The sequence below is a fragment of the Neolamprologus brichardi genome, chromosome 4 (genome assembly GCF_056152115.1).
Source record: "Neolamprologus brichardi isolate AB-2024 chromosome 4, ASM5615211v1, whole genome shotgun sequence".
Taxonomy (NCBI): domain Eukaryota; kingdom Metazoa; phylum Chordata; class Actinopteri; order Cichliformes; family Cichlidae; genus Neolamprologus; species Neolamprologus brichardi.
In genome coordinates this window covers 931,173-958,395 of record NC_142107.1, presented here as the reverse complement: position 1 = coordinate 958,395, position 27,223 = coordinate 931,173, and the positions used below count along the sequence as shown (strand labels likewise).

The 27,223-nt window shown below is 41.3% G+C and overlaps 1 protein-coding gene across 4 annotated transcripts in view; it reads left to right on the top strand.

The window, feature by feature from the left end:
• The window catches only part of plppr2a (phospholipid phosphatase related 2a), a 70,412-nt gene extending 57,549 nt beyond the window's left edge, over positions 1–12,863 (top strand). For 2 of the 4 annotated variants that reach the window (XM_006805039.2, XM_087839567.1), the window contains 5 exons: positions 1,859–1,979; positions 3,496–3,746; positions 5,112–5,288; positions 9,761–9,888; positions 10,934–12,863. In XM_006805039.2, the coding sequence (XP_006805102.1) occupies positions 1,859–1,979; positions 3,496–3,746; positions 5,112–5,288; positions 9,761–9,888; positions 10,934–11,042 (786 nt within the window). In that variant the 3' untranslated portion in view covers positions 11,043–12,863. Of the gene's footprint in view, positions 1–1,858; positions 1,980–3,495; positions 3,747–5,111; positions 5,289–9,760; positions 9,905–10,641 lie in introns of all 4 variants that reach the window. The other 2 variants (XM_006805041.3, XM_006805040.3) reach the window with 2 other exon arrangements.
• The last annotated feature ends 14,360 nt before the right edge of the window (positions 12,864–27,223 follow it).

The window sequence follows — 27,223 nt, the reverse complement described above, 5'->3', positions numbered from 1 at the left end:
ACTACCCATAACATCTCTGATTTGAAGCTTTCGATTAATCCCCCCGTAGCTTTGATTTCATGCTCATATTAGTGTTTAGATGGTTGCCATGGGAAACCCAGTGGGGCCGTGTGCCTCTAATGAAAGAAATCACTTGGCTGGGCATGCACTTCACAGCACTGCTGCACTGGCTGGTTCCCTGCATACTTTTAACTCTTTCAGCTTGGCTGGTCCCTCATGGAAATATATCAAACCTGACTGAAACGCGATCGTTTTCTGCATCTCTCATCTTTCTTTCTTTCATTTTCTCCTGCTCCGTTTCCCCTTACAGTAGTGCTTCAGATTTTGCCACTGTGAATGTAAATGGTGAATTATATTAAGCATGGAAAGAGTAAGAGTAAGGCTCATGAATCTGTGGAACACAATCAGTGTCAATGTCGGTCCCACTTCTGTCACAGTCTGCATGCATATTGTCAGGATGATGAAGGATATATCTGCCATAGGTGGTTACTCAGGGCTCTGTTGCAGTGTGTGCTATAGTCTTTGAGTGGAGTAGGCTCTCATACAGATGAGCCTCACAGTTGCAGCCCATTAAGGGATCATCAGTCTGGAGAGCCACCGCTGTTCAGACTCGCTGCGAGCGAATTGAACAAAGTCATCTGACCAGACTCTCTGCTCCAAGCCTGATGCTCATCACAAAAACAGCAATAAAACTGTGAGCACCCAGCAACGATGGCTGCTATTTTTCGCTCACAGAATGTGCAGCACTGTACTGAGGTTACAGCTCTATGGCACTACAGCCAGAGAGCTCACACTTAATTAAAGAGATGATAACTAAAGTGTGTAATTAGCTATTTTCGCACAGTGGGTTCTGAGATCATAAGTAATGTTTGGAGCCGCAATACTGTCATGGCTAAATCATTTGTAGAGCTATGTCATGTTTATAGCTGAAGATAAACAAATCCTGAGCTCATTGTCATTCTGCAGTGAACAGTCTATGGAGTTTATGAGTTGTTCAATTGTAACATATAATATGATCGCTTCTATTCCTGACACTGCCGTACAACCATAAAGCCATGCCATTAAAACCACTGAGAGGTTAAGCGAACTTAATTGATCATTGTGTTGCAATGTAATGTTCTGAAACCTTGGTGCCTTGCATGCTTGTGGATATTATTTACCATTGCTGTCACCACCTTCTAATGGTGGCTGCATTCCCTATCAGGACAACATGGCACATCATACCACAAAACCACACCGGAAGAACAAGAGGAACACAAAAAATAAAGAAAAAATAAAATAAAACAAAGTAGTAACTTGGACTCACTAACTACAGGGATCACAATGGAGTCATGCACAAATGGCATGCTTAAACTTGGTCTATGCATACATAACCCCCATTACTATTGGTGCACCTAGAAATGGTACTTGGAGTGTATTTTTTAAAAATTACAGTGATATTATACAAAAATTTTTTGAAGATTTACCAAAACATAATGTGAAGATGTGTCTGTAGATGGTCTGGTCAATCTATGTTCCAGTCCTCTCCTTTATATGTATATATCTGAACTACCCCTAAAAGAATAACACTGTATAAAAGCAGCAGAAATTAACTTCTTCTGAAGGGCTTAGCCTTCTAGGTAGCATGCAAGTTATTCTGAAGGGGCTAAAGCTGCTACTCTATATTGAATGAAGCCAGGCGAGGTGGTTTTATGTCTAGGATCCCTCCTGTGACAAAGGCAACCGAGGAGGTTGCTTTTGGCTCCCATGTGGTTATCTCTGCTTAGACTGCCGCCCCTGTGATCTGGACCACAATGAAAAGTAGAGGATGGATGGATGGATGGAACCATGGCTACTATGCTTTTTTGTGTGTTTCCAGATTCTTGTTGGAGAGCTGTGCGCCTTCTTCACCAAGGCAGAGGGAACCCAGGAGAAGACCATTGTGACTGCAGACTGCTGCTACTTCAACCCCTTACTGAGACGCATAATACGCTTCTTGGGTGAGCATGCTGTAGTGTCTTCCACAGCCCCCTTTTCAGGCTTTTGAAGTGACACATCTAAATCTTTATAACCATTTTCATATATAAACTGTGGACAGTGTCAGGTCATGATGACCCATTCCTCCAAAATGAGGGAAGCTCGGTGCAGTGTGCAGGTAGCTGGAGTTGTAACAAATACTTGTAATGAATTCTCTTTAGCTGTTGTATTCTGACACTGACTTATTTAGACATCACATAGACTTTGAGCTACTGGGCAATGCTTAGTCATTATCAACAAAGTAATGTATTACTTTTCTTAAAAGTGCATCCGGAAAGTATTCACAGCACTTCACTTGGTCCACATTTTGCGGAGTGTGACCATTAGAAACAAAGGCACCAAGCACTGGGCATGGTGGTGGCAGGATCATGCTGTGGGGATGTTTTTCAGCAGCAGGAACTTTGAGGGTTGAGGGAAAGATGAACATGGAGTGCAGCAATGTACAGAGACGTCCATGATGACACACAGCTCCAGAGCACTCTTGACTTCAGGACTGGGGTGAAGTTTTATTTTCCAACAGGACAACTACCCTAAGCACACAGCCACTGGGTGTATTTTTTCTATTTTTTGCAGTAGTTCTGCAAAGAATAAAATAGGTATGCCATGTTTGTAGCATCATATTCCAAAAGACTTGAGATTGTAATTGCTGTATAATATATTGGAACAAGGCTGTTACATGACACAATGTGGAACAAGTGAAGCATTGTGAGAACATTCTGGATGCACTTTAATCTACTTACTTAATTACTCAGCATTGAAAAACAGCCTAAAGAGACTTTAAAGTGATTTCCACAGATCTACTTGTTCATGTTATGGGCTCGTTCATATATAGGGTATCCACTCAGTGTGCAGATAACTTGTAACACAAGTAATGACTTAAATGTAACCGTAATATAATTACTGAATTTAGTGCAGTAACACATTACTTTGGGATGTACTGGACACAGCACTGCTCGATGGCAGGCTTTAATCTGTTTATTTGTTTTTTTAACATTTGGGCTCTCACTTACAGGCATCCTCAGTCTGTAAATAAGTGCTGCATAAGTGTGTAATTGAATGATGAAAAATAAAAGAGAATAAAAAGTACCATTAAACATTATGAAAGAAATTGCTGAACTGGAAAAACCTGACCTGCTGTTTGTCAGCCACAGCTGGCACATGAAGCTGTTAATTGGATGATCAAATGTGGCATAATGTTTGAGGTAGATTGCTCAGGATCCTGGCAGGAAGGCTCTCGTGAATATTAAGAAGCCTACCAATCTGCATCTTGAGCTGAATCAGCTGAAGAGGAGGATTCTGTTGCAATTTCACACATAATAATGTGTTGGGGCTCTTTGAAGTAGAAGCATTTACTACTTTTATCACCTGGTGACGTGTGTCTCTATCAAAATCTATATTTTATTTTAATAAAAATAAAATATATGCTTGCTTATTAACTTTTCCACAATTTCCCCTTCTCTACACTGTTGTCCTGTCCAGGTGTTTATGCCTTTGGTCTATTCACCACGACCATTTTTGCCAATGCCGGCCAGGTAGTGACAGGAAATCAGACGCCTCACTTCCTGTCTGCCTGCCGACCAAACTACACAGCATTAGGCTGCCAGTCCACGATGCAGTACATCACAGAGCGACGGGCCTGCACAGGCAACCCACTGATTGTCATGTCTGCACGTAAATCCTTCCCATCTAAGGATGCAGCACTTAGCATCTACTCAGCAGTGTACACAGTGGTAGGTTGGACAAAACTGAAGGTGATACTGCTACTGTAAAGATTTAAGACTTAACGGGAGTTTCAGATGTGTTCTAGCAATTGAGGCCCACCTGCTCACTTTACTGTGTTATTTCAGGCCCATGCCAAACGTTCTGTTTTTAGTGAACACCATTGCCACTAGATCTCAGATTAGGATGAAATCAAAGAAGACATATTAAAGAATGCAGTCATTTGAAAAGGAAAGTTACATAGTGTCCTGTGGAAAACGGCAATAAAATGGCTTGTTGAATTGCTTTTAGTATCCATAACTTGAAATAAGTGTCTTCTTTTCTTCTTTAGGACTTTGCTTAAGTTCTTTGAGGTTTGTGGGCACTTATTTATGCACCACTCTCTTATAGTCCCGCTAAAGGTTTTCAGTTGGGTTCATCTATCTATCTATCGATCTATCGATCTATCGATCGATCTATCTATCTATCTCACGTGGCTGCACGGCGCTAACGCGTTAAAGAGCTAACCACGCTAACGCGTTGACGCCTTGCAGCCCCACGCACCAGGCTATCCGCGATAACTCGCTAATGGTGATTTGCCACGTTAATGCAGTTATGGAGTTAACATCATTTTAACGAGATTAACGCTGACAGCACTAATATAAATTTAACCCTTTTACCTTTTACCACTCACATTTAAGCAAAACAAGGATGTATGCAAGTAAACAGACCCTAACAAACACATTTGCAGAAATGCTGCCTTCAGTTAAAAAGGCGCCACCTACCAATTATTTCAACATTTATTAGTTTGTTTCTACCAGTCTGTATCTGTCATTTGTAAACAATCATTACCATGCTGAACAAGAAATAACACTGGCTGTTATTTGATGTAATCAAGTGGATACTTATGCTGATTTCTGCCACCTCAAAAATTTGATTTGTGTTTAGCCTGAACAAAATTTCAGATTATATATTTCCTCCCTTTGTCGAGACAGTTAACAGGTACTTTAACTTTAAAGGTGGCATAATATGCTCACTTTTATCTCAGTATTTTTATTCTTGTAACTTATCCTATGCTATGCCACTTAGTGCAGTTCCTCAGTTCACCTGCTTTATGCTCCATTCCCTTTTAAGCTAACTTTCTTATGATTAGTTCCCCTTATGATTAGTTAAATGCTGTGTTTAATATGACCATCCACTAATGTAGCTGAATATATAATGAGAGAAAGTAAGCTACATAGGTCCACTTTAACCAGCCAATTACAGGAAGAAAATCTCTTGTACGTCTTATTACTTGGTTTAAAATAGTGATGTATCTTATGCGCTTGCATGCTCTTTGTGGCTTTCTGTGTTTGTTGCACCCTACTGTGTGCTCCCTCCCTTATGCTTCTTTGCAGATGTACGTGACACTGGTGTTCAAAACCAAAGGCACGCGGCTCACCAAGCCCACTATCAGCCTCACGCTGCTTTGTCTCGCCATGCTAGTCGGTGTGGTCAGAGTGGCTGAGTACCGCAACCACTGGGCTGATGTCCTGGCGGGATTCTTCACTGGGGGAGCCATCGCTGTATTTTTGGTGAGGAGAGAATAGAAGGAGCAGGGAGACAGGCAGACAAATAGATTAAAAAAAAAAGACATGTTCTCCGTTTTTTAAGCGCTCCATCTTTGCATGTAAAGACTAGCTTACTTGCCCCAGAGAGCACTGTTAAAACAGTTGTATAATGTCTCATATGGTGATTTATTATCTTTCTTCATAATCTAAAACAATGTGTCTTAGAAAAATTTCCTGTTAGGTGCTTTTAATTATGAAAAAACACAAAAACGGTCATTAATGGGCTACATATCAATCAGATGATTAAGGACCACATTAATATCGCAACAGATTAAATGACATTCGGAAATAGGTTTACATGCAATTTTAATATGCTGCACCACAGTAGCAGAAGTCAAGCAACCATTTTTTAAACCACACCCCTTTTTGTTACTGTTACTATACCTGGCGAGCTTTACATTTTCATGGCATGAGTCATGCTTTGGTTGGTTCTAACTTTCCCACTATAGTATCTGGTTTTGTTTTGACCAGTTGCTTTGGTCCACTATAACAGTTTCCCAATGCAAGTGCCACAATAATAAAAACTCAACTCTCTCAATAACTCAAGACCCTTTTCTTTGCTTAACTGATAAAGAAATACTGAAAAATAACCTTAATCTGATTATGAAATTGCTTTAAGTGAATTTCTAGGTTACTCCTTAAAGTTTGCGATTTTTGTTAGACAAATAACTGTAACATTTAAACAAGGTAATAAAATGTTTTGAATTCATTGAATCAAAGTTAAAAGTCTCAATTTCAATTGTACACGGAGTGTTTCATTTCAAACCTATTATAGTGGCATAGATACTCCAAATTATGAAAAATCATGTAACTGAAAGTTGCAGACCTAACAATAGTTAGCAGTGCCTGATAATGTTTTGCAGTTTACACCCACTCATCATGAGCATGAATGCCATGGTAACTTTGGACTCCTAATTATTTCTTTGAAATATTATTTTTCCAGGTTACTCTTTAATGACTGCAAGAAAAGCAAGAATTGGGTGCAAATGTTTGACTTTATTTTGGATTTTTTCTAATCTAATGTAATGCAATACAACCAGCAGCAAAACAACCCCAGATTATGATGCTACCTCCACCATGCCTGAGGCTTGATGGAGTGTTCTTAGTAGGGGTGGGCGATATAAACGATATACGATAGAAACTAGATAAATTTGGCCAACAATAGAGATTTTGACTATATCGCTCTATCGCGATAGCGCATGTTGATGATGTCATCAAGCTGTGCCTGTTTTGGTCGAAAGCATCGCAGTGGCTGCTACAACAATTATCATCTGCAAATAGAGATTGACAGACCACGTGACTTTCGCGCATTGCATGCCGGTAACTCGTGGCAAAACAATCCAAGTACCGCATCAAATGCAAGCATTTGCAGCACCGCAAAACGTTCATTCTCCGGTTCCAATACCTTCTTGCTTTTTCTTTGCCCCCCGAAAAAGTTATGTACAAAACGAAGGAGAACAATGCCGGACCGTACAAAGACAGACTTGATGAAGAGGCAAAGAAAAGATACGAGGAAAAAATCAAAGGAGTGAAAGGGTTAGACCCTTACGAGCACACAGAGTGGACAAAATACGTTAGCGTGCTGCCCAACTTTCACCACGCTCATATTTATAATTATACGGTTCTTGGAGTGAGTGCATACACTCATGAAGTTCAGTAACTTCAGGTCACTGCAACAAGCCCAGGAACAGTTTAACGACGGATGGGTACAGGACCATGAAATGCACCGTGTAGAACGAAAGACCATCGTACGTATCATAAGTTTACCAGTCTCACAAATCGTCTTCATAAATACACATTCGTTAACTGTTTATTAATAGGACCTTTGAGCTCAACGGTAATTAATTAGTAGTGGAAATAATTTCTGGTTCGCATTACAGAAATGTAGCTGTGACAATAATATTGTATGCTGTAATCGTACTGGGCAATTAGTGATAGCATAGCGCCACAATTTCTGTTCAGCGCCAGACTTGCTTGTAACCTTTATCACCAATTATGTTATGAAAAATGACGTATTAACTACTACAAAACACTGACTTTTGTGGAAATGCTTGGAGCAGACTAACCTGTGAGCTGGATTTTCTGGGACGTTATATTTGGTCTTTGAATGGCTGCAATCCAGGCCATCTGTCGCCTCTTTTTACTTCAGAAACATGGCTCGAATAATTTCTCTTCAACGATGTAATCTGATAAAAAAACGATCTCTTTACCCGTCGGCTTCCCGTGGCTGTCATGCGACCGGCTATTGCAGTTAATAATACAACAGCTTCTTGACAGTTTTTTGTGTTTCTTTTTATCGCTGTGTAACTGATTTCAATTGAAAGCCTGCGTGCGCTAGTACCTCTTGCCACGAGTTCCCAGAATTCTTTGCGGTTTTACCCTTGAATGACGTCACATTTTCAATCTCTATTATGGCGGGCGACAGTCATAGCAAAGAGATGAAGCACTTTTGAAACATGGGGAAAGCCCAAAATTGCGCTTCCTCCACTTCCATAACATTGATTCATTAATGTTGAATTCTCTCGCAGCTGTTCTATTCCCATGTCGTTGCAGTATATTAATAACTAACCTCGTGTATGGATTATCTCAGTTGTTTTCCTGACTGAAGTTTGGCCCGTTTATAGCATCCTGCTATCCGATTGCATTTGTCCCAAACCAACAGAATCCCTCACGTTAACTTTTATCAAGTGGAAAAAAGTTGCCATTCATCCTCCAGCTTCACTGTGCTAATGTTATGCTAACATAGCTGTGTCGCTAGCGATCACGTAGCACAACATTATGTACCAGGTAGTCCAACTTAAGTAACCCTGCAAACGCCACTGCTGTTTAGTTTTCTGTCTTCATTTATGTTGGAAGTGGTAACAGAGCTGTACGTTTTAATTAGTTTCAAAAATCTCTCAGTCAGAACATGGTATGAAATGTTTAGGTGTAAACTAGCGAGCTAACTTCCTGTTAACTTCTAACTCCGTTAAATTGAATAAATTCTGTTTTCATGGATGTTAAACTTAATTGTTACACCCAATAAAGCAGCAATGCTGATGATTTAATTAAAGATGAAAGAATTTAGACCGTTTTTAACTCTTAGTGTTCGTTTGACTTTGGGACCTGAAGAGGACGGAGTTTTGGACCCAGATTACTCCTCAAAGCTTCTCACTACGGCAGCCGTAATGCTCTGACAATCCATCAAGCAGTGCGGCTTACCAAAGTTGTATTAAAACATTTTTTAACAGATTTCTGCACGCCAAAATCGGTTCGAGGTCAGTAAGCACAACCAGAATTCATACATAAGGCACACTCTCAATTTTTGAGAAAATTAAAGGATTTTAAGTGCGCCTTATAGTGCGGAATATACGTTGTACAGAAGAAAAGAATATATTGTGATATATATCGTTACCGCACATGCTTCAAATTATATCGCAATATGAATTTTAGGCCATATAGCCCTAGTTCTTAGGTTTGAAAACCTGAACTTATTCTCTTCCAAACATACTTAATCTCACTGTGGTCAACTACATCAATCTTTGTCTCATCTGAACGTAAAACCTTTCTTCAGGAGTGTTAGGTTTTGCCATGTGGGCAGCAGCAAGTCTCAGTTGAGCTTGACCTTGCCACCTTTGGAGCAGGGGCTTCTTTCTTGGTTAGCACTGTCTTAGTCCATGGCTGTGTAAAAACCCACATCACTTTGGACAGTGACACTGGTGTTCCAGCAGTTTCCAGGTCATGCCTTGGAACCTTAGTGGTTCCTTGGTTGTTCCTGAATATCCTAACACATTTCTTCTCAGCTGAGGGTGACAGTTGGGTTTTCTGGTGGGGAAAAATCCAAATAATTTGCATTTACATAGAAATGTTTGAACTGATGGTGCAGTTGTTGAGACCTTCGCAACTTGTGTAAATCTATAATTCTCATTCTTAGATTTTCACTTGGACTTTCCCATTCTGAGTATCGAGTAATCCAGAGAGTACTGTCAAATTCTTTTTATGTTGAGTTGAAAAGTTGTAGAACCAGTTGTAGTCAATCATGATCACTAATGAGAGGTTAATATGCCTTACCCTTGTCGAGTTAAAAGACAAGAACCTTTAGTACCACATATTAGAAGATTTAAGTGAATGTATGTCGATATCTAAGTATGTTTGAGTACTTTTTACCCCGTGTGGATTGGAGAACAATATTTAAACTTGTGCATTAAAGATGTACACTGGAAAAAGAACAGTTCAAAGAAATTATCCAAAGCCCAAAATAACTATAACATTCATGCTCTTTGATAATTCGGTCCTTTTTTCCCCCAAAGCCCTTGTAAACCATTTTGCCACACAGGAAAATCCACTAAGCTGTTACTGAACAGTCTGATTAGGCATTGAATTTGGCAAATGGTCAATTTCTCTCATGTGTCTCATTCTGGTCCCAGTTAACTCTTTATGTTGGTTTCTATCATCAGGTGACTTGTGTGATTAACAACTTCCAACAGCTGCAGCCCGGTCTTCCTCCACCGCGACCCCAACGTCCCGAGTCAATGCTGGGCATGCCGATGGTGACACTGCCCTCTGTGGAGAGTCCACTCGAAAAGTTAAGTGGCCCTCAGGTAAGGGGCGGGGGTGGGTGTGAGGCACAACTGTGCTCACAGAAGCGCTGAGATACACACCCCTTGTCTCTTAACTGAATCCGTGACCTTCCTTTTGTTCCTCAAAAAAGAACAAATTCAAACACGCATGCTCCAAGCCCACCTGCACGCCCAGTCCTAGCAAAACACCCAAGTGAATCCTTTAAATCTCTGCACACGCGAGGCTTGTTGTACCCTGATAAGAACGCATGTGAGATTTGTTCTAGTGGTGTGAAATGAGCCACAGTTATGTTTCAGTCAGAGGATGGAACAAATTCTAGTGTGAATGTTTGCTTTGGAAAGAGGTGCTGCTTACTCCTAAAAATCCCACAGTGTTACAAATTTTCACGTTATCTGGTTTACAGAGAGAGCCACTTGTGTCTTTGAGGTGAATCAGCAGTTTGGCTGACACACTCCAAGTGTTATTTACCATTTGGATATAATGCAGAGCACTTGGCTGAAGGGAAACTGTGAAGTCAGCAGAGACTAAAAGAAAATAGTCTTAGCTGTGGAAGCGATCCCCTCAAGTTATATCTTCTCTCCGAAAGCGCTGCATTTTCTAAAGCGATTCTCTCAGGGGTGAAGCATTTAGAAAAATATCGTGCGTCCTCTGTGGTCTCTCACTGTCACTAACCCTCACCTGACTGCCTTCTTTTCCTCTGTCTCCCACCTTGCCTCTCTCCTTTCAATCTGCTCCCTTGTCCCTCACTCTCCTTCAGCATCTTGCACTCTCCTCCTCCTCCCCACCTTACAACACCTACGTCCAACCATTTTAACCAGCTTTGAATATTTTTTACCCAACGTTGTCACCCCCCCCACCCCCACCCCAACACTATCTCCGCCATCTGTTGCCTTATTTCTGTTTTTTGCTCTGTTGAACATCTGTTCTGTCCTCCCCTCATCCCTGTACATTGCTCTTGATTATTCTTTTCTTCACTTTTCTCTCTCTTCCTCCGCCTCCTCTCTGCCCCGTCCTCCTCTCTCTTTCTCACTCCTCTCTTTCCCCTGCAGACTCCGCGGGGATCTCCGTTCACCGAGATCACATGACCATCAGCCCTATCGGTTCCCCGCCACCCCCGATGTCCTCATACCGTCTCGCTCCATTTCCAGCGAAGTCTAGACCAGTCGGAGCAGCACTCACCACAATGCGCCGCCCATCCGGCTGGGCGGTACGCAACATTGCACCGCTCCTATTCCACGCAGGTCTAGACCCCCCACCCCTCCTAATACATGATACACAGTACACACATCCCCCGTTGCCCTCTCAACCCCCGGGGAACCGATAGGCAAACTCTTCAAAGACTTTCTCTTTGTTGGAATACCAGTAAAGTAAAGCTCTGAACAATAAGTACAGAGTCAGGTACATCTTTTTTTTCTTTCCTTTTTTTTTCATGTTGAAAAATGTAACTAATTTTTTTATATGTATATAAACTCAATCACATGAAGCTCACTTTCATCAGCAGTGGTTTGCTCTGTTACGAAAACTAAATATAAGGTGACCACTGAGAATGTCCGCTGCTTCTTTTTCTCCAACCGTACGAGCGCACACCTGTTTGAGGAAAGAACCCGAAAGGTGATGGTGAGCTCTCAGGACGCGGCTTTGACGTGCGCCGTGTTGGACCAAAGAAACCCACCTGAGGAAATGTGTGCTGCTGAGATTTACCCGTACAAAACATCCTTTTAGCAAGCCATATGAACACACAAACAAACACACTTGCTCTCCTTATTTCATCCCATGCATGTGCACACAGACACATGCATAAGCACCCACCAGGGTTGAGTAGCAGTTCCCTAGTCAGCTTCGCATGAGGTTTCCCAGGATCAATGGATCCGTTTCTTATCCTTCAGCAGAAGCACCAGACAAAAGCAAACAGGATGAAGGTACAGACATCTTCACTTGGCTATCAACTTTGTGTTTTCCTTCGCTCTCAGATGGTTGCAATTTTGCCAAAACCTAATGTGAAACAGAAACACACATTGGATGAGACAAATCCAAGCTCCCGAATGCAGGTGGCACAACAGTGAGCCAAATTAAGTGCATCACATTCAGGAGCAAATATTTGTTTTTTGCTTGGTTTTTTTTTTGTATTCTTTTGTGAAAAGGAGCCTTCATACAGGACACTTCTCTGTGATGCCAACTGACTTTTTAAAAAAATGTCTCTTTCATTTAATTGTGGAACAGCATCGCTCATCCTGAAGTGGCATCGTCTTTGCTGCGGACTGGCTGCGTCGTGTAATTACTGTGATTTATTTCTGAGATTTTATTGATATATTGATTTACTGACGTTTGTATATATACGGCGTGGTTGCCATAAGCGCTCCGTGTGGCATGACAGTTTTGCTGATTTTGATTTGCACACTCCCTCACGATCCACTTTTGTCTTTTGTTCTCTTCATTTGCCTTTGTTTGCTTTTCCTTTCTTTACAAATACATTTTGTTTTTTACATTCTCCATTTATCTCTCTTCTCTGTGGTGTCTGTATCTAGGCTAATATGCCATCACTGTGCTGTGAAATGTTTCCCTCTGCTGGACAAACAAACACACACACACACACACACACACACACACAAAGCACAGAAGACCTCGTTTTACAGACGTAAACTCTAACATATTTGAAAGCACGCACATGCACAAGCACACTTATACCCCCTACTTGTTACTGTACTTTCTTTCTCCTCTTCCCCACTTTCTAACACGGAACCTGTAAGATATTGTACAAAGCTCTTTTTTCTATTGAGAGTGTGATTTTTACACGAGCATCACCAAGACTCTGTGTGGCGATTGAAGGAAAATCTTGTTTTTGTTACAATGATGGAGAATTCGTGCAGACGTGCTGAACCACTCTGACCCATCAGTTGGAAAGTACTCAGATGACTCACTTTTTGTTTCAATGTGCTGCGTCTGCCTGTTGGACTGAATAAAGCTGGATTGGAAAAGTCATTTTACTCTGACATCAGACACTATGTGATCCTGACTTTCTGAGTTTTATGAGGCCATTTTCACTTTTCTTTTTTCATCCATACTTTGATGCTTTGATCATCCATCCATCCATCCTCTACTTTTCAGTTGTGATGGGGCAAGAGTGAGGTTACATCCCAGACAGGTCAACAGTTTATAGTGGGGCCATAAATCTAAAGCATAGAGATCTATTTTTCCTTTTTCAAGGCAATAGGTCAAGCTGTGAACACAAATTATTGCATTCTAGTTAGCACTAATACTTTATCTAACATCTTTCACATCCAACTTAACAGATTAAGAGCTTTAATTTGATGAATGGTGTAATGTTAATGATGAATGGGCATATTTTCTATTTTAGTTGTTCTACTATGCTCTACTATGATCACCAGCCAGCTGCTAACTTTGTCTGTCTGCTGTCTACTTGGACCAGTTTTACAGTTACCAGAGGTTTTCCCACTGAAGGGAGCTTCCTGCTTTTAAGTCTTAATTATCTAGCATAAAGTGAGGCTCATTCATGATACCAGCAGATCAGCTGATCCTCATGCTATTCCACATTAGCTGATCCGACTTATGCTATTTGAGTTGGTGTAGCCTGTCTGCAGTTAATGCACTTCTGCAAGCTGCTTTGCAACCCACCTTGATCACCACCCCTTCTCGAATGCTCTATCTGACTTCATCAATGTCATGTCTATTGTGTAATAAAGCAGCAAGGTCCCTGAAAAGAATAATTGTTGCAGATGGAAATGAGAATCTTCATAAGGGCAGGGATAGCTCAGTAGGTAGAGTGGTTTCACCATGATCGGAAGGTCGAGGGCTCAAATCCACTGAATGGCAACCCTGAGGTACCCCTGAGCAAGGTACCATCCCTACACACTGCTCCCTGGGTGCCCAATGGCTGCCCACTGCTTCACTGAGTGAGTGGGTTAAATGCAGAGAGGATTTTCCCCACAGGGATCAATAAAGTATACATTATTATTATCTGACTATAGCAATGTTTTGAAGTAATGTAAAGCTGCAGGTCACAAAACCAGAATAAAAACCTATAACATGCTTAAAAGGCTTCATATCGCTGAGAAGCAGAGCTGGGTGATAATTCTCCAGGCATGTATCGCTTTTGATTCCCCATTCATGTGGATGTAAGTTAAAGATGGCCCAATTTTCTGATGATAGGCCTGTGTTGTAAATATGTGCCTCTCTGGCTAATCATTAGCATTATAACATTAGTGATAAAACGTCATCAGACTGCATGACAACAACTAAATCCTCCATCAGCCTACATATCTTTAAGTTTTTTGTTAACATTCCTTACGAACGCTCCACTCACACTCTATGTGGCTGTCATAGGTATCATTTTCGAAATTAAAACAAAAAGAACATAACTTCTCTCCTCTTTTAGAGATCCAAATCTAGCACCCAGTAGATTTTATTTTTCATTATAGCTTCTACTTAACCAAAAGCATGTGTTTGACCATCGAGAATATGTGCTAAACTACCCTTATATAGTTCCCTGGTGGATGCTAAGCTTCATTATCATCAGCATCTTGTACTTGTGAGAGGTTTGATTTCACTGAAAAAACAAATAAATAAATAATCAAAACTGTGACATTTTTGATGGCTCAGAGAGCCAGGGCTACTTATACCACATACTGTACCTGCAACTTTGTGAAGCTGAGTCAGACATGTGACCTTTGCTGCATGATGGCCCTTTGTTTCATGTGTTTCCTCATTTCTTTCCAGTCTTCAATGTCCCAGTGAAGCAGAAATGCCTTAAGATAATCTTGATGACGAAATGTAACGAAAGTGTTTTCTAAGCAGTGACTGGCTGTAATTTCATTTGCAAGTGCGAGTTTGTCATTTGTCCAAATTCTCTGTGAATCCTCTGTGATCCCAAATGCACAAATGAGACACAAACAAACATGAAAGGTAAACACGCCCGCCACGAAGACTCGGATTCTCCACCGGCTCGACTGCCGTCGCCGCAGCTTTACTTTCCTGTAAAGTCTTCAGTAACACATGTTTAAAAATCAAACAACAAACACGCTGCAGTTGACTGACATGTGAATAAAAAGCACCAGTCTCCTTCAGATCTGCTACTCAGAGGCAGGACCGTGTTTCCTTTGATCCTGATGCAGCAAACCTTCTGTTTTTGTAAAGATTTGTGTGATGAGAACAATAAATGGATATTGAAATAAGAAAAGCTGTCTGTGTCAGTCTGCACTGCTTGTTTTGCTGTTGTGTTCTCAGAGTGATTGGCGGTGATTTTGTGTGTCAGAGCTGCTGCATTTGTTTTGCATGTGAACAGGATGCTTTTGTTGACTTGAGGAAAGGAATCGGGGAGAAAAGGCTGCCAAGTCACACAAAAACTGGACAAAAAAATCAGCATCAGCAGGTCTTATGGAGTGATAGCTCCAAATTTTACATTTTTGGTTAAAAAGGTTATCAATATATAAAGAGGAGGTCAGGAGAAAGTTAGAACAGTGAGCAGCCATGTAAAACACAGTGGAGGCTCTGTCATGGTTTGAGACTGCATTTCATTTCATTTTGTTGGGAAAATCTTGGAAAAAGTGATCACGTCAGGGCTTTTTAGAAAGCCTTCTGTCCCCTTCTTTGTATTTTATAAATGCAGCTCAACTCCTAAAGTATCTTCTGATCTCCTGACATGGAGCCAAAGTATCACTGATTAAAAGAAAAAGCTAGTAACAAAAGGTACAGATTCATTTAAAATGATTAGTCACGACTTACTACATTATTATTCCCATTCCTTTCCCAAATACACATGGTGTATATCTCCAGATGACAAATTCTTTACAAATGTGTCGGTACAGCAATGAAAAAAGTCCCACATCCAACATCCTACTTGACAGAAAGTACTTAGCAGTATTACCAGCAGCATGTCTCTATGTTCATTATCATTAAAAATCATGTTACTGGATCGTTAACTCTACATAACCTAGGCCCTTTCTCTTTTGATAAGCCTGAGAGGGTGTCAGAAGTTTAAACATTAGAACAGAAAAAAAATGTTCTTTTATGCTTTTAAAGTTTTAAAGTGAAGTAGTTATTTAAATGTAATCAAAATGAGAGAAGTTTTAAGGTAATTTTTCTCAACTTTAATTTTTTTAAATATAAAATCTTACTACTTAAAGTTACTTTTGAATAAATGTATGAAATCAGTTGCAGACAGGGTGCCCTATGTCTCTCTAAAATGTCTAGCTGCTGAGTTGTAAGTTAAAGTAACATTAAAGTGTCACAAAGCAGACCTGCGGTAGTTGGCTAATTTCCACCTCCATCTGTTCCATCACTCATAGGGAACTCATCCTGCTTTATTCGTGGCCTCTACTAGAGTAGCTTTGCATACTTCACAGCTCAAAATAACCCTTATTTATCTTGAGCTGATGCAGCCACACACCTCATCCACTGTCTGAAACATGCTGTTTTAGCTTCTCTTCCACCCCTCCCAACAGGGTTAGGCTATCCACTTTCATTGACATTTATAAAGCCAGAAGTAGAGAAAAAGCCTTAAAGTACGGCTCATAGGGATTACTCGCACATACACTGACCTCATTGAACCCTTGGCCATCTTTCTTATGAACCAGCACCGTAACAGAATATATATGGCACGATCTGATGAGATATCCCCACGTTGGTGTTGTTCCTACATCATCATTGATCCAGGATCATCAACAATGCAACTGATCAATGCTTTAGGTTAGCAGGAGCCAAGACATTAGATAATGCTGTTAAAACTTTCACAAGCAAACCAACACGAATAATGTGACTGACTAACATAACATCATTATGTTGTATAAATAAACAAATAAAACACTTGAAATGCTGATCATTTGTTGCAGAAAGGAGTTTTAGATTAACAAAGCCTTTTTTATCCTTTTGTTTTTTCCTTTCTATCCCCACTTTGCAAGGCTATGACATCACAACAATGTGACTGGCCAATTGCAACATTATTATGATGCAGGAACTCCAACACAAGGATATCAGATATATTGCATTTAAGAAAGATATTAAGAGAATCACTGGCATATATGAGTAATTCTGAAGCTGTGATGTTCAGACTTGTTTTTACGCATCAAGCTCCAGAAACTATTCACAGTCTTCCACTTAATAATGACATCATCAGGGGACATGCTGTTCCAACTGTTCTCACAGGCTGCTCCGCATGACTGCTGAACTGTTAAGTCTGCAAAGTGTTCTTTTAAACCTACAGCACAACTTTTAAAATATTCGAAAAAAAGAAAAAAAAAGAAACTGAAAACAAATACATACATAGTCTCATCCGGCATAAATTCCCAGTCTGTTTAAAGCTGTATGACAGGGCAGGCTCAGTACTGCCATCATGTGGGGTAAAGCAATCCTTTCCAACACACACCTGAGATGGAGCTCAATGATTGTGAAGGGGAATTATAATCTTTTAGCCCAGTTATTTTCAGAGTTTTATTTAAAATATGTTCAAATGAATAAATTAAATATGAATTAAAGGAAGTTAAACTACGGTGTCACGCGTGCTGGGAATGATCACATGAAAGAAAACCATATGAAACTTTAAATTCAAAAAAATTAAAAAGTATGCTTTTTCTCATTTTCTTTTTAACAACACTTGACTGGCCACTCTCAAGGCGTGCATGCATTTGCGGGTTAAATCCACACGATGGCGTTGTACATCACAGACATGTAAATATTAAGGGAGGGAGCACAAAGTCGGCTCCAACAAAGCATTCATCCTCCAGACGTGAAGAGACATCTCAAGCTGTGTCATGAAATGAAAGGAACAATCAAAGTTTCTAATGAGAAGATCTGCACCTGTGCACGCTAATGAGTTATAATGGCATCCATTTCCTTAATGTCACAGATAATGATAAGAACTGCTTATACATAAGCGCCTGCGCGCTCTGCCACTCTGCACGTGTGATTTGCACAGCGAGTGGCTCTTTTTTGACAGATTTTTTTTTCTTTTTCTTTTTCTTTTTTTTTTTGGAGGGAAATTCGGGCCCATGAAACATGGAACACTATCCACGGAAAGCTGATCAAAGAAACCTTACAGTACAGCTGACGCTAATTGCAACCAGCTCAATTCTCCAGACTTTTAGAGAGATGCACCTGCAATTCCTAAAAAAAATAAAAAAATAAATATATTTTTAACTGCCTGACTGAATGTAAATGACTACCAAACATCCCAGTAAGAGAGGTTCAAAGGATAGTGCAGTTTCCTGGTGAAATCCCACCTGCAGCATCTTTCTGTCTCTTTTTTTTCTTGCCCATACAGGCCTCATTAGTGTGGGCAGCACAACTCCTTCTGTTAGTTTGCTGGGGATTTTAATTCCACTGTCTTCTCCTCTGTATTCCTATCGCAAAGGTTTTCTTGTAATTTTTGGTAATTTTATTTTCAACCAGAAAGCTCTTTTGGGTTTGAAGGTAAAACGTGATCAGGGTGACCAAACGCTTTAATACCAACTCAGAGCAGAGTGGGTTTTGCATGCTGGGGATGAGTGTGCAAAAAATACGACTGCAGAATGTGCACTAAGAGATTTCTTAGAGAGAAATCATGTCATTTTTGTCTTCTTCTTCTTTTGCATAAGTGGAAAAGAAATACACTGGAGCAGTGACTGTCCTTGTTATTGTTTCCAGGAGTCTGGTGATTTATGCTTATGATCCTGATAGATACAATCAATATCTTTCAATTCAACAGAGAGAAAATATATTAAAAATTCAAAGCTGAAGCCGTCTAACTGATTTATGCTTCGCAAATATGCATGCCGTGGAGAGGCAAAGGTGAAAACACAACTGATGTCTTTATCTCCTTCCCGAGTCAGTAAAACTGGACAGTCAAGTTCCATATGGGCAAATGTGGACCATTTGCTCAGGAGATGATATCAAGTGAAGGTTAATCAATATTTATTGAGTAATTTAGCGAATTTAGGTGACCCATCACTAAACCTTAAATTATCTCTATTTTTAGCTTGTCGGTCTTCAGATTTATGCACATGTGTGAGCAGTGTGCACAAGGCTGAGAGATCTTCAAGTTTTTCTCTTTTCAAACCAACAAACAGCAAAAAAAACACAACCCCACTATGCATCACATCTTCTACATAATGGGAAAAAGTGTAGATCTTTAACCCTATAATCCCCTTTTTATCATATTTGATACATGAGTTTCTGAGACCTCTATCTCATCAACATGATCAGTACTTGCCATAATTTCAAAATGTTATGGACAAAACTTTTTTTTGTCTAAAGTTAACATTGTTGTTACAAAAAGTTGCACAAAACACCCAATGTATCGAAATGCGATACAAAAAATATAATAAATATATAATAAAAATATATAATTCACAATATGATATAGCAAAAGAAAAATGTGGATTTTGTTATAAGGGTTAATAAACATCTCAGTTCAAAAAAATCTGAATTTCCTGGTTATTTTTTGATGGGTTGGGTCTTGCAGGGTTAAATATTTGCAAACATAAATATTTGTTTAAATATTTGCTGCCCATTTAGCCACTTATTAGCTCGCATTCAATGACAAGAATACAGGCACCAGTCATTTTTGATAGATCAATTGCTTCTTAACACAAAGCAATCACATGAAGAAGCCCAGCACTTTTAGGCATGAAGATATGGTCAACTTGGCCTCCTGAAGTTCAAACTGAGCATCAGAATGGATAAGAAAGGTGATTTAAGTGACTTTGGACTTGGTGCTAGATGGGCTGGTCTGAGTATGTCAGAAACTGCACATCTGCTTCTCCACACGACCATCTCTTGGGTTTACAGACAACAGTCTGAAATAGAGAAAATATCCAGTGAGCAACAGTTCTCCGATGCCAGAGGAGAATGGCCTCAACTCGATAACCACTCATTACTACCTAAGTATGCAGAAGATGATCTCACAATGCACTGAAGTCAAAGCAGGTGGGCTACAACAGCAGAAGACCACAGCAGGTACTTCTCCCACCACCTAAGAAGAGAAAACTGAGGCTACAAAAACTATCACCAAAAACTGGTTCAGGCTGCTTCTACTGCTAAACTACTACATTGTTTAAAGACCACAGACACATGTATACAACCGCTGTGAGTCAGAAGACTCACAAATTCCATCTGCTTTTATATTTTCTTAAATATTTAAATGAAAAAAGTGCACAAACCTCAGAGTATTGGACAACATGTTACTGTTGAGAGGTTGTTCTCCAATACTGTGCTGGACCTTACACAGCCATTCACATCATGATATACGAGTTGTATACAGTCCAACCGCATCTTCAGCTCACTGCTGGATTATCTGTCACTACAGGAAGTAACAAGCCTTCTAAAATGGCTGCCTTCATGTAATGAGTTGCTACTAGCCAGGAAATCCGGTTCTGATTTTAATAAAGTTACGTTATGAATGAATTTTACATTGTTGCAAACATTTCAGCATGACTCTTTATGGGAGGGACTTCAAATCAAGCTGTGTGTCTTCTGTACGATACCACAAGTTCTTTTGACATCTTTCCACTTAGAATTTAAATGTTCCATGCACTAAACAATATTTGTTTGTTTTTTCTTGAATAAACTTTCTATTATTCAGGTTTATGCAGCAAACGCATTTCACGCAGGTTTTATTTTATTTATTTATTTTATTTCCAAAACTATAAACAGAATAATTTTACAACTCAGTAAATAAAATAATATCTTCACAATAATTATTTCGGTCTTTTGCTTTTTATTTCGTTGTGTGTTTGAGTGTGTTTAAAGTGTTGCCGTGGAACCTCATTTGAATTCTCACTCCTGTAGTTTTGATTACAACAGGGCGAGCAAGCGAGCAGGCAGAGGAGAGGCACCACACAAAATCTATAACAAGCAGACGATGGGGGCATTCCCACTCGAATCTCAAATTCCGTCCCACTCCACGTTGTCTCCCATCTGCCGGGATATGGGACCTGTTTCTAAAAGCGGGTGCTGTAGGTTCGGGGCATCAGTTTCCCCTTGACAGTTTGGAGGTGAGGCACAGTCAGCTGAGCTGCTCCACTGAGGAAGTTGCACATGTCATCATCGTGGTTAAGTGGAGGAGAGGAGGAGAGACAAGCTGGATGACTCATGATGGAACAGAGGGAGACGTGGAAGGGAGGGAGGGGAGAGAAAGTGAGAGTGTGGGTATATGTGTGTGTGTGTGTTTGGTGCTGTATTGAATTTCTATAGAAAATAAGCCACAGAGCAGGTGTAGAGAAACTTATTAAGTTCCTGCTTCTCAATCCTCAGTCTCTCCTTTCTTTTATTTATGTATGAAAAATAATGCACAGAGGCGGGCACACTCGTGCTGAACACACACACACACACACACACTGATACCAGATGTCAGCTCAATATTAATTTAGTTAAATTATAATTGTTCAGGCAGAACTACAGGCTGACACAATGAAATTACACATAACTGTGAGGTATTGATTTTGTGTTATGTGCAGAGGGTGTGAAATAAATTGAAAGTATTACTACAGCATCGAGCAAAGTGTGCAGCGCCGACAGGAACATAATGTATACACTTAAATCCTCCCTCTAACATGACTAGCAATTACAGATGCCCGGTGAAAAGCAGGAAGATTCAATCAAGCAAAGTTGAGACTCATATCCAGCGGTGGAGTGGGGTTAATTAGTATACTTGGCTTTAACCAACCATGCAGGATGTTGGAGAGGTGGAGGGGGAAGGGGTTGAAGGATTATGTTTGTTTAGATACACGGGCACAGTGTCCGCAGATAATGTCTTCATTAAGTATTGATGCTGCTGCACACAGCACACAGATAAACCCCGTATCTCCTCCAGCGTACATGCGGCATTTCCTCCACCTCGACGCCTCCTCCTCTCATGCCCGTCTCCCGCCGTCTCTCCTGCTTTATCTGAACATCCGAGAAAATGTGTAACCACCCCCCCAACACACATCCCCCAAAACACACACACACATGCACACCCACACATGCATGCACACACCTCCATAAGCCCCGTGCTTTTTCACACCTGCACCTCCTCTCTCCCCCTCATCCCCCCGTCTCATTCACTCCCTTTCTGTTTCTTTGACTTGAATATAAGCGCAAGGTACACACTAAGCCTCCCCCCAGACCCATTCACCCCATCTTCAACCCTCCACCCACCTCTTGCCCGACACACACACACACACACGCAGCCCCTTCACTCCTTGCATTATCTTTCCCGGAAATTGCATTTCCAGCACAGCCAGGGCCCCATTATGAAGAGGGAGCGACATGCTGTAACCTTTTTAAAAAGCCATTAGTGATGCACCTGCCCCTCCCCCCTTCCACCCCCCCACCCCACACACACACCCGCATCCCTCACTCACAACCAGCCACCCCTCTAGACCCCACCAACCCCTTGCAATTCATAAGTACACCCGCTAACCCACCCACCCCTCCCTCGTTTCACCCTTCCTGACCCCTCCCCACCCTTATGGCAGCTTGTAATGTTATTAGGCCGTTTCTACAGCCATTACCCGGCCAGCTCCCCACTCCCCAGCTGAACGTGGAGCAGATGCGGAGGGAGCAGCACAGGGCAATGGGAGCAGTGATAAGTGTGCAGAGGGTCAGGAGGGTTTTGTTGAGAGCGGATGGATGGATGGATGGATGGATGGATGGATGGATGGATGGATGGATGGGGAAACACATAAAATGAACACATGCCGTAGAGGCAAAAAACCAGCTAGGAATGTGAATGAGAGGCGTGGTGGTTGGAGTTCAATCGATGAGGGTAAACAGCGGACTGTCTCGCCGTCCCTCGTCTCTGCTCCCTCTTTCAGCCCCCCTTATCTAAATACAAATAGTCACTGTACGGACAGACCTGGGTATCACACTGCGCGTGCACGAATGTAAACAGACGTGGAATAATCCACACACACACACAGCAGCACCAGTAGCAGCAGCAGCAGCGGCTCAATACACAGTCAGCAGTGAGCCTGTTGGAGGAGCTCTATTGTTGTTGCACTGTCATGTAGTGTTGTAGTTGTGGACCACACTGGCTGCATTATCGTCCTATTAGAATGCAGAGACGAGCCAAGGGGGGCAGTAAAGTGGGAGAGTGGAGTGCTATGGAGCAGTGGAGAGAGAGGGGGCTGAGACAAGCCAGGCACACAGACAGACACTAAATCCAATTGCATGGGCAGGTTCCAGGAAGCGGATAGTGAAAGATAGGGGAGGAAAAGGAGGAGGAGGAGATGAAGGAAAAACTCTTTTTTCCTCCCCCTCTTCTTCTTCTTCTTTTTCTGTGCAGCACACATCAGAGTCTGCAAGCTCTAATGCAGCAGCTTGTAGCTTAACTGTACTGTACAAGCCTACACAATACAGCTTCAGCAGCACGGCTCAGCCCACCGACTGACTGTCAATGTGATGGAGGTGCCGTGCTATGCCGAGGCATCGGAGGGAAACCCAGAGGACACAAATCCATAAAACAAGCTACTGTATATTTCATGCTTTCTGCCCACTTCATAAAAGCCCACTATCACGCAGGAGGATGCTCATTAAAGTCATTATTGGCAGGATGGCGGCGCTACGCGGGCTGATGGTACGAGGTGACTGCAGCGAATGTTTATAATAATGCAGAAGTCTATATATTCACACTGTTAATGTGATGCTAATGCTTGGCAACGCATCGATTAGAAGTGCATGAGATGCTGAAGAAGGTTTAAATGATGGCCGGAGCTGGCAGTAAGGTTTGTAATCCTCCTACACACAAGTCCCCTGGGCCCACTGGATGGTTAAAGGGCTTGATACACTTCACCACTGTAAGTCAGAGATGGAAGCCTACTTCATTACTTCATGCTCATGCTTTATCTATCTATCTATCTATCTATCTATCTATCTATCATCTATCTATCTATCAATTCTTTCTGAATCTTAATCATTTATAACCACACCATACATACATGTCAGTGGAAAATCTGCCTGCTAATGTTCCCTCGGGACTCAATGGACACCAAAAACTGAGCTAAAAGGATGTTTTGTATGTTCAGACAGCACTCTGGCCACCACCTCCCCTTTCACCTTTTCATGTTGGATGTCCTTTACTTCAGACTCAACCTATTGTGACACGTGTACAGCCGAATGCAACACCACCGACTCCCTGGAGAGAATTTAATAACAAGTAGTAGCAACACTGATCCTTCCGACATTAGAGAGAAGACTTTTTCAGTAGCACCTGTCAGTGCGGGTTTTAAAAGACTGATGTCGCCCCGTGGTCCCAAAGGTTAAGCCTATGTGGACATGCTTCAAATATGCAGTCAGATTTTTTTTGTAATTTATCACATAAGGAAACATATATTATGTATATCTATTAATTGGGGGGGGGTTTGGAGGGGGGTCAATTTTTTTCAATCCAGTATGATGTTCATGCTGTAAATTATGATCCCATTTAGAGTAAAGTATATCATGTTGCTGGGCATGCTTTAGGGCGTCGCCACTTTGTGATTAACAAGTTGTTTTTAAAACGAGAGCATAACGTCTCTGGCTTCTCAAGGGATGTCCGCACAGGAGGTGATTCGCTTGTCGCACATCACTTTTTAGCTGAAGGGTTGGTTGTTGGTAGCAGACATTGCAGGTTCTAGTTGCCTAGGAAACCATCTAATGTATATAGCACAGTCTATGCTTACAAACAAGGACAAAACACATCTTGGGTGGCTCCCAGAGACAGTTGAAATTTCCTAGACACGGGTAGCCCTCTGAATTGCTGTTGGAAGTTACACAATAGAGCACATAAGTGGGCTACCTTCAGACAGAGCAATCAAATCGCCCAGGTTTCATGCTAAGCTATACTCAGTTTCTGAAATAAACACGGACAGCTTGAGACACCACAGACAAGCAGCCATTCTGTTGTATTTCTTTGGAATCCGGAGGCCATTTGACTACAGTGAACCCATTGTTACAGACAGGGATAGATAGATAGATAGATAGATAGATAGATAGATAGATAGATAGATAGATAGATAGATAGATAGATAGATAGATAGATAGATAGATAGATAGATAGATAGATAGATAGATAGATAGATAGATAGATAGATAGATAGATAGATAGATAGATAGATAGATCTCGGATCTCTAACTATATATTCAACAGTACAATACAACAATACAAAGACATCCTCAGGAGTCTTCGTTCTGCCCTTCTCTGTAAAACAAGAAGGGATGGAGCCTGTGTAGTCAGTGGCCCTCAGGCCATGGAGTGAACTGCCTCAGGCTAGCTGAGTCACTTTCAATTTTCAAATATTTTCTTTAAAATGCCTGATAAAGTTTTACTTTAAATCATATTTTATCCATTCTATCTATCCACAAGCTTCCCTTTCCCCGCTTTTATCTGTTGCTCTTTCTTCACCAGTATCTTCTCTTCTCTTCTCTTCTCTTCTCTTCTCTTCTCTTCTCTTCTCTTCTCTTCTCTTCTCTTCTCTTCTCTTCTCTTCTCTTCCCTTCCCTTCCCTTCCCTTCTCTTCTCTCCAGATACTGACACCAAATCCCACAACAGACGCCTTGCTGATCGATACCATGACATCATCAGGCATGGACATCATCAGCGGGCTGTGGGCGAGGTGCTGACCTGAGCGCACACACATTACACACATCCTCACACATAGAGCAGGCCCGAGGGACCGAGCCATGCTCAGCTTCCTTATATCCCAGCCCATATAGCCCCTCCCTGCCTGCCATCGCTACACTGCCTCTGCCTCTGTTGCTACTGCTGTAGTAAATCTGACTGATGACAGGCCCAGGACCTTTTTCACACACACGTAAACACATGGACACACAGCAAGCTAATAGACAATAAGGACATTCCCCTTGAGTGAGCTGTTGAGAGTAGGCGAGGCTGACGAGTGTGAGCACAGACAAGACAAAGCGCTCTGAGACTGCAGCTGTCACGCGTGCACTTTTTCACCCTATTAATCAGGGTAAATGAAAAAGAAGCATATCATAAGCCCAACTGTGTGCGGTCCAGTAGCAAAAACCCTTTCATCTTGAGCCCTGACTGACTGGAAGAGTGATTGATTGGCAGACCTGGTTATTGTAAGACTAGACGTGAACAATAAAAGTACATGCATTTTTACATCGGGCCTACTTGTCTGGAGCTGTCACTGGGTTTTACAAGCAGCTGATAGATTCCATTCTGAAGGTGGACAACCAGGATCAAAGAGCAGAGGAGGAGTCAATATCCATAAAACTGAAAACACCTCCCAGTCTCCGTAAGACAGCTGCAAATGGGAAAATCGGTCAGAGTTTATGGGTGCGGGGCTTGGCAGTGCATGTCAGCTTTTGGACAGACAGACTGACACGGATAGACAAGGAAATAGAGAGGGCTAGGCAGAGATAGCCAGCAACTGCTTTTTTTCTTCTAGCAAAGTAGAAACATCTGTAAAATGTTCCAAAGATCGGGTCATTTGTGTGGACTGTAGGTTGCCTCTGGCGTTGTAAGTTGTGTGGAAGCTTGGCTTGTCATCCATCTGAAGGATAAGAGCTTCAGTCTTGGAACAATCTAGTCTGACATCCCAGACGCCTATAAAAATATTTAAAGTGACACAGCTTTAAATGACATAGCAAATGACAGTGTAAAATAATTTGGACACGCGAGGTGCCACTTATATCGAAAGAACGCCAGGAAGAGAACGAGGGCAACACTTCAGCTCCGACACACAATTTCACCTAAAATACACCCGACTATCTGACATCTATTGAAATAATTACAAGGTACAGACAGGTCTGTATTTGTTTATACAAAAACTATGTTATAAATATGAGGAAAAAACTCAATTTTATTTACATAGCAGTCACCTCAAGGCACTTTAGGTTGTAAGGCAAAGACACTACAATAATAGAAAGAAAACCCCAACAATCAGATGACCTCTTGGGGGCAGTGGGAAGGAAAAACTCCCTTTTAACAGGAAGACACCTTCCACATAACCAGGCTCAGGGAGGAGCAGCCATCTGTTGAGGATCAAGGGAGGGAGACAGGACAAAAGACACGCTGTGGGGGGATTAATAACAACTAATGCACATGCAAAGTGGTGTATAAATACATAGAGAGTGAAGAAAAAAACACTCAGTGCATCCCAGCAACCTAGTCCTATTGCAACAAAACTAAGGGCAGGTTTCAGGATCACCTGATCAAGCCCTAACTATAAGCTCCATCAAAAAGGAAACTTTTAAGTCTAATCTTAAAATAGCAGTTATTATTTATTTTATCCTCAATGTAGTTCATACATTAGTGCACCTAACAAAGCTGCACATACTCACTGAGAAACAACACACGTGTACACGGTGTCTACGGACAAAACAAACATACGTGCATACACGTGGATGTATGCACGTATAGG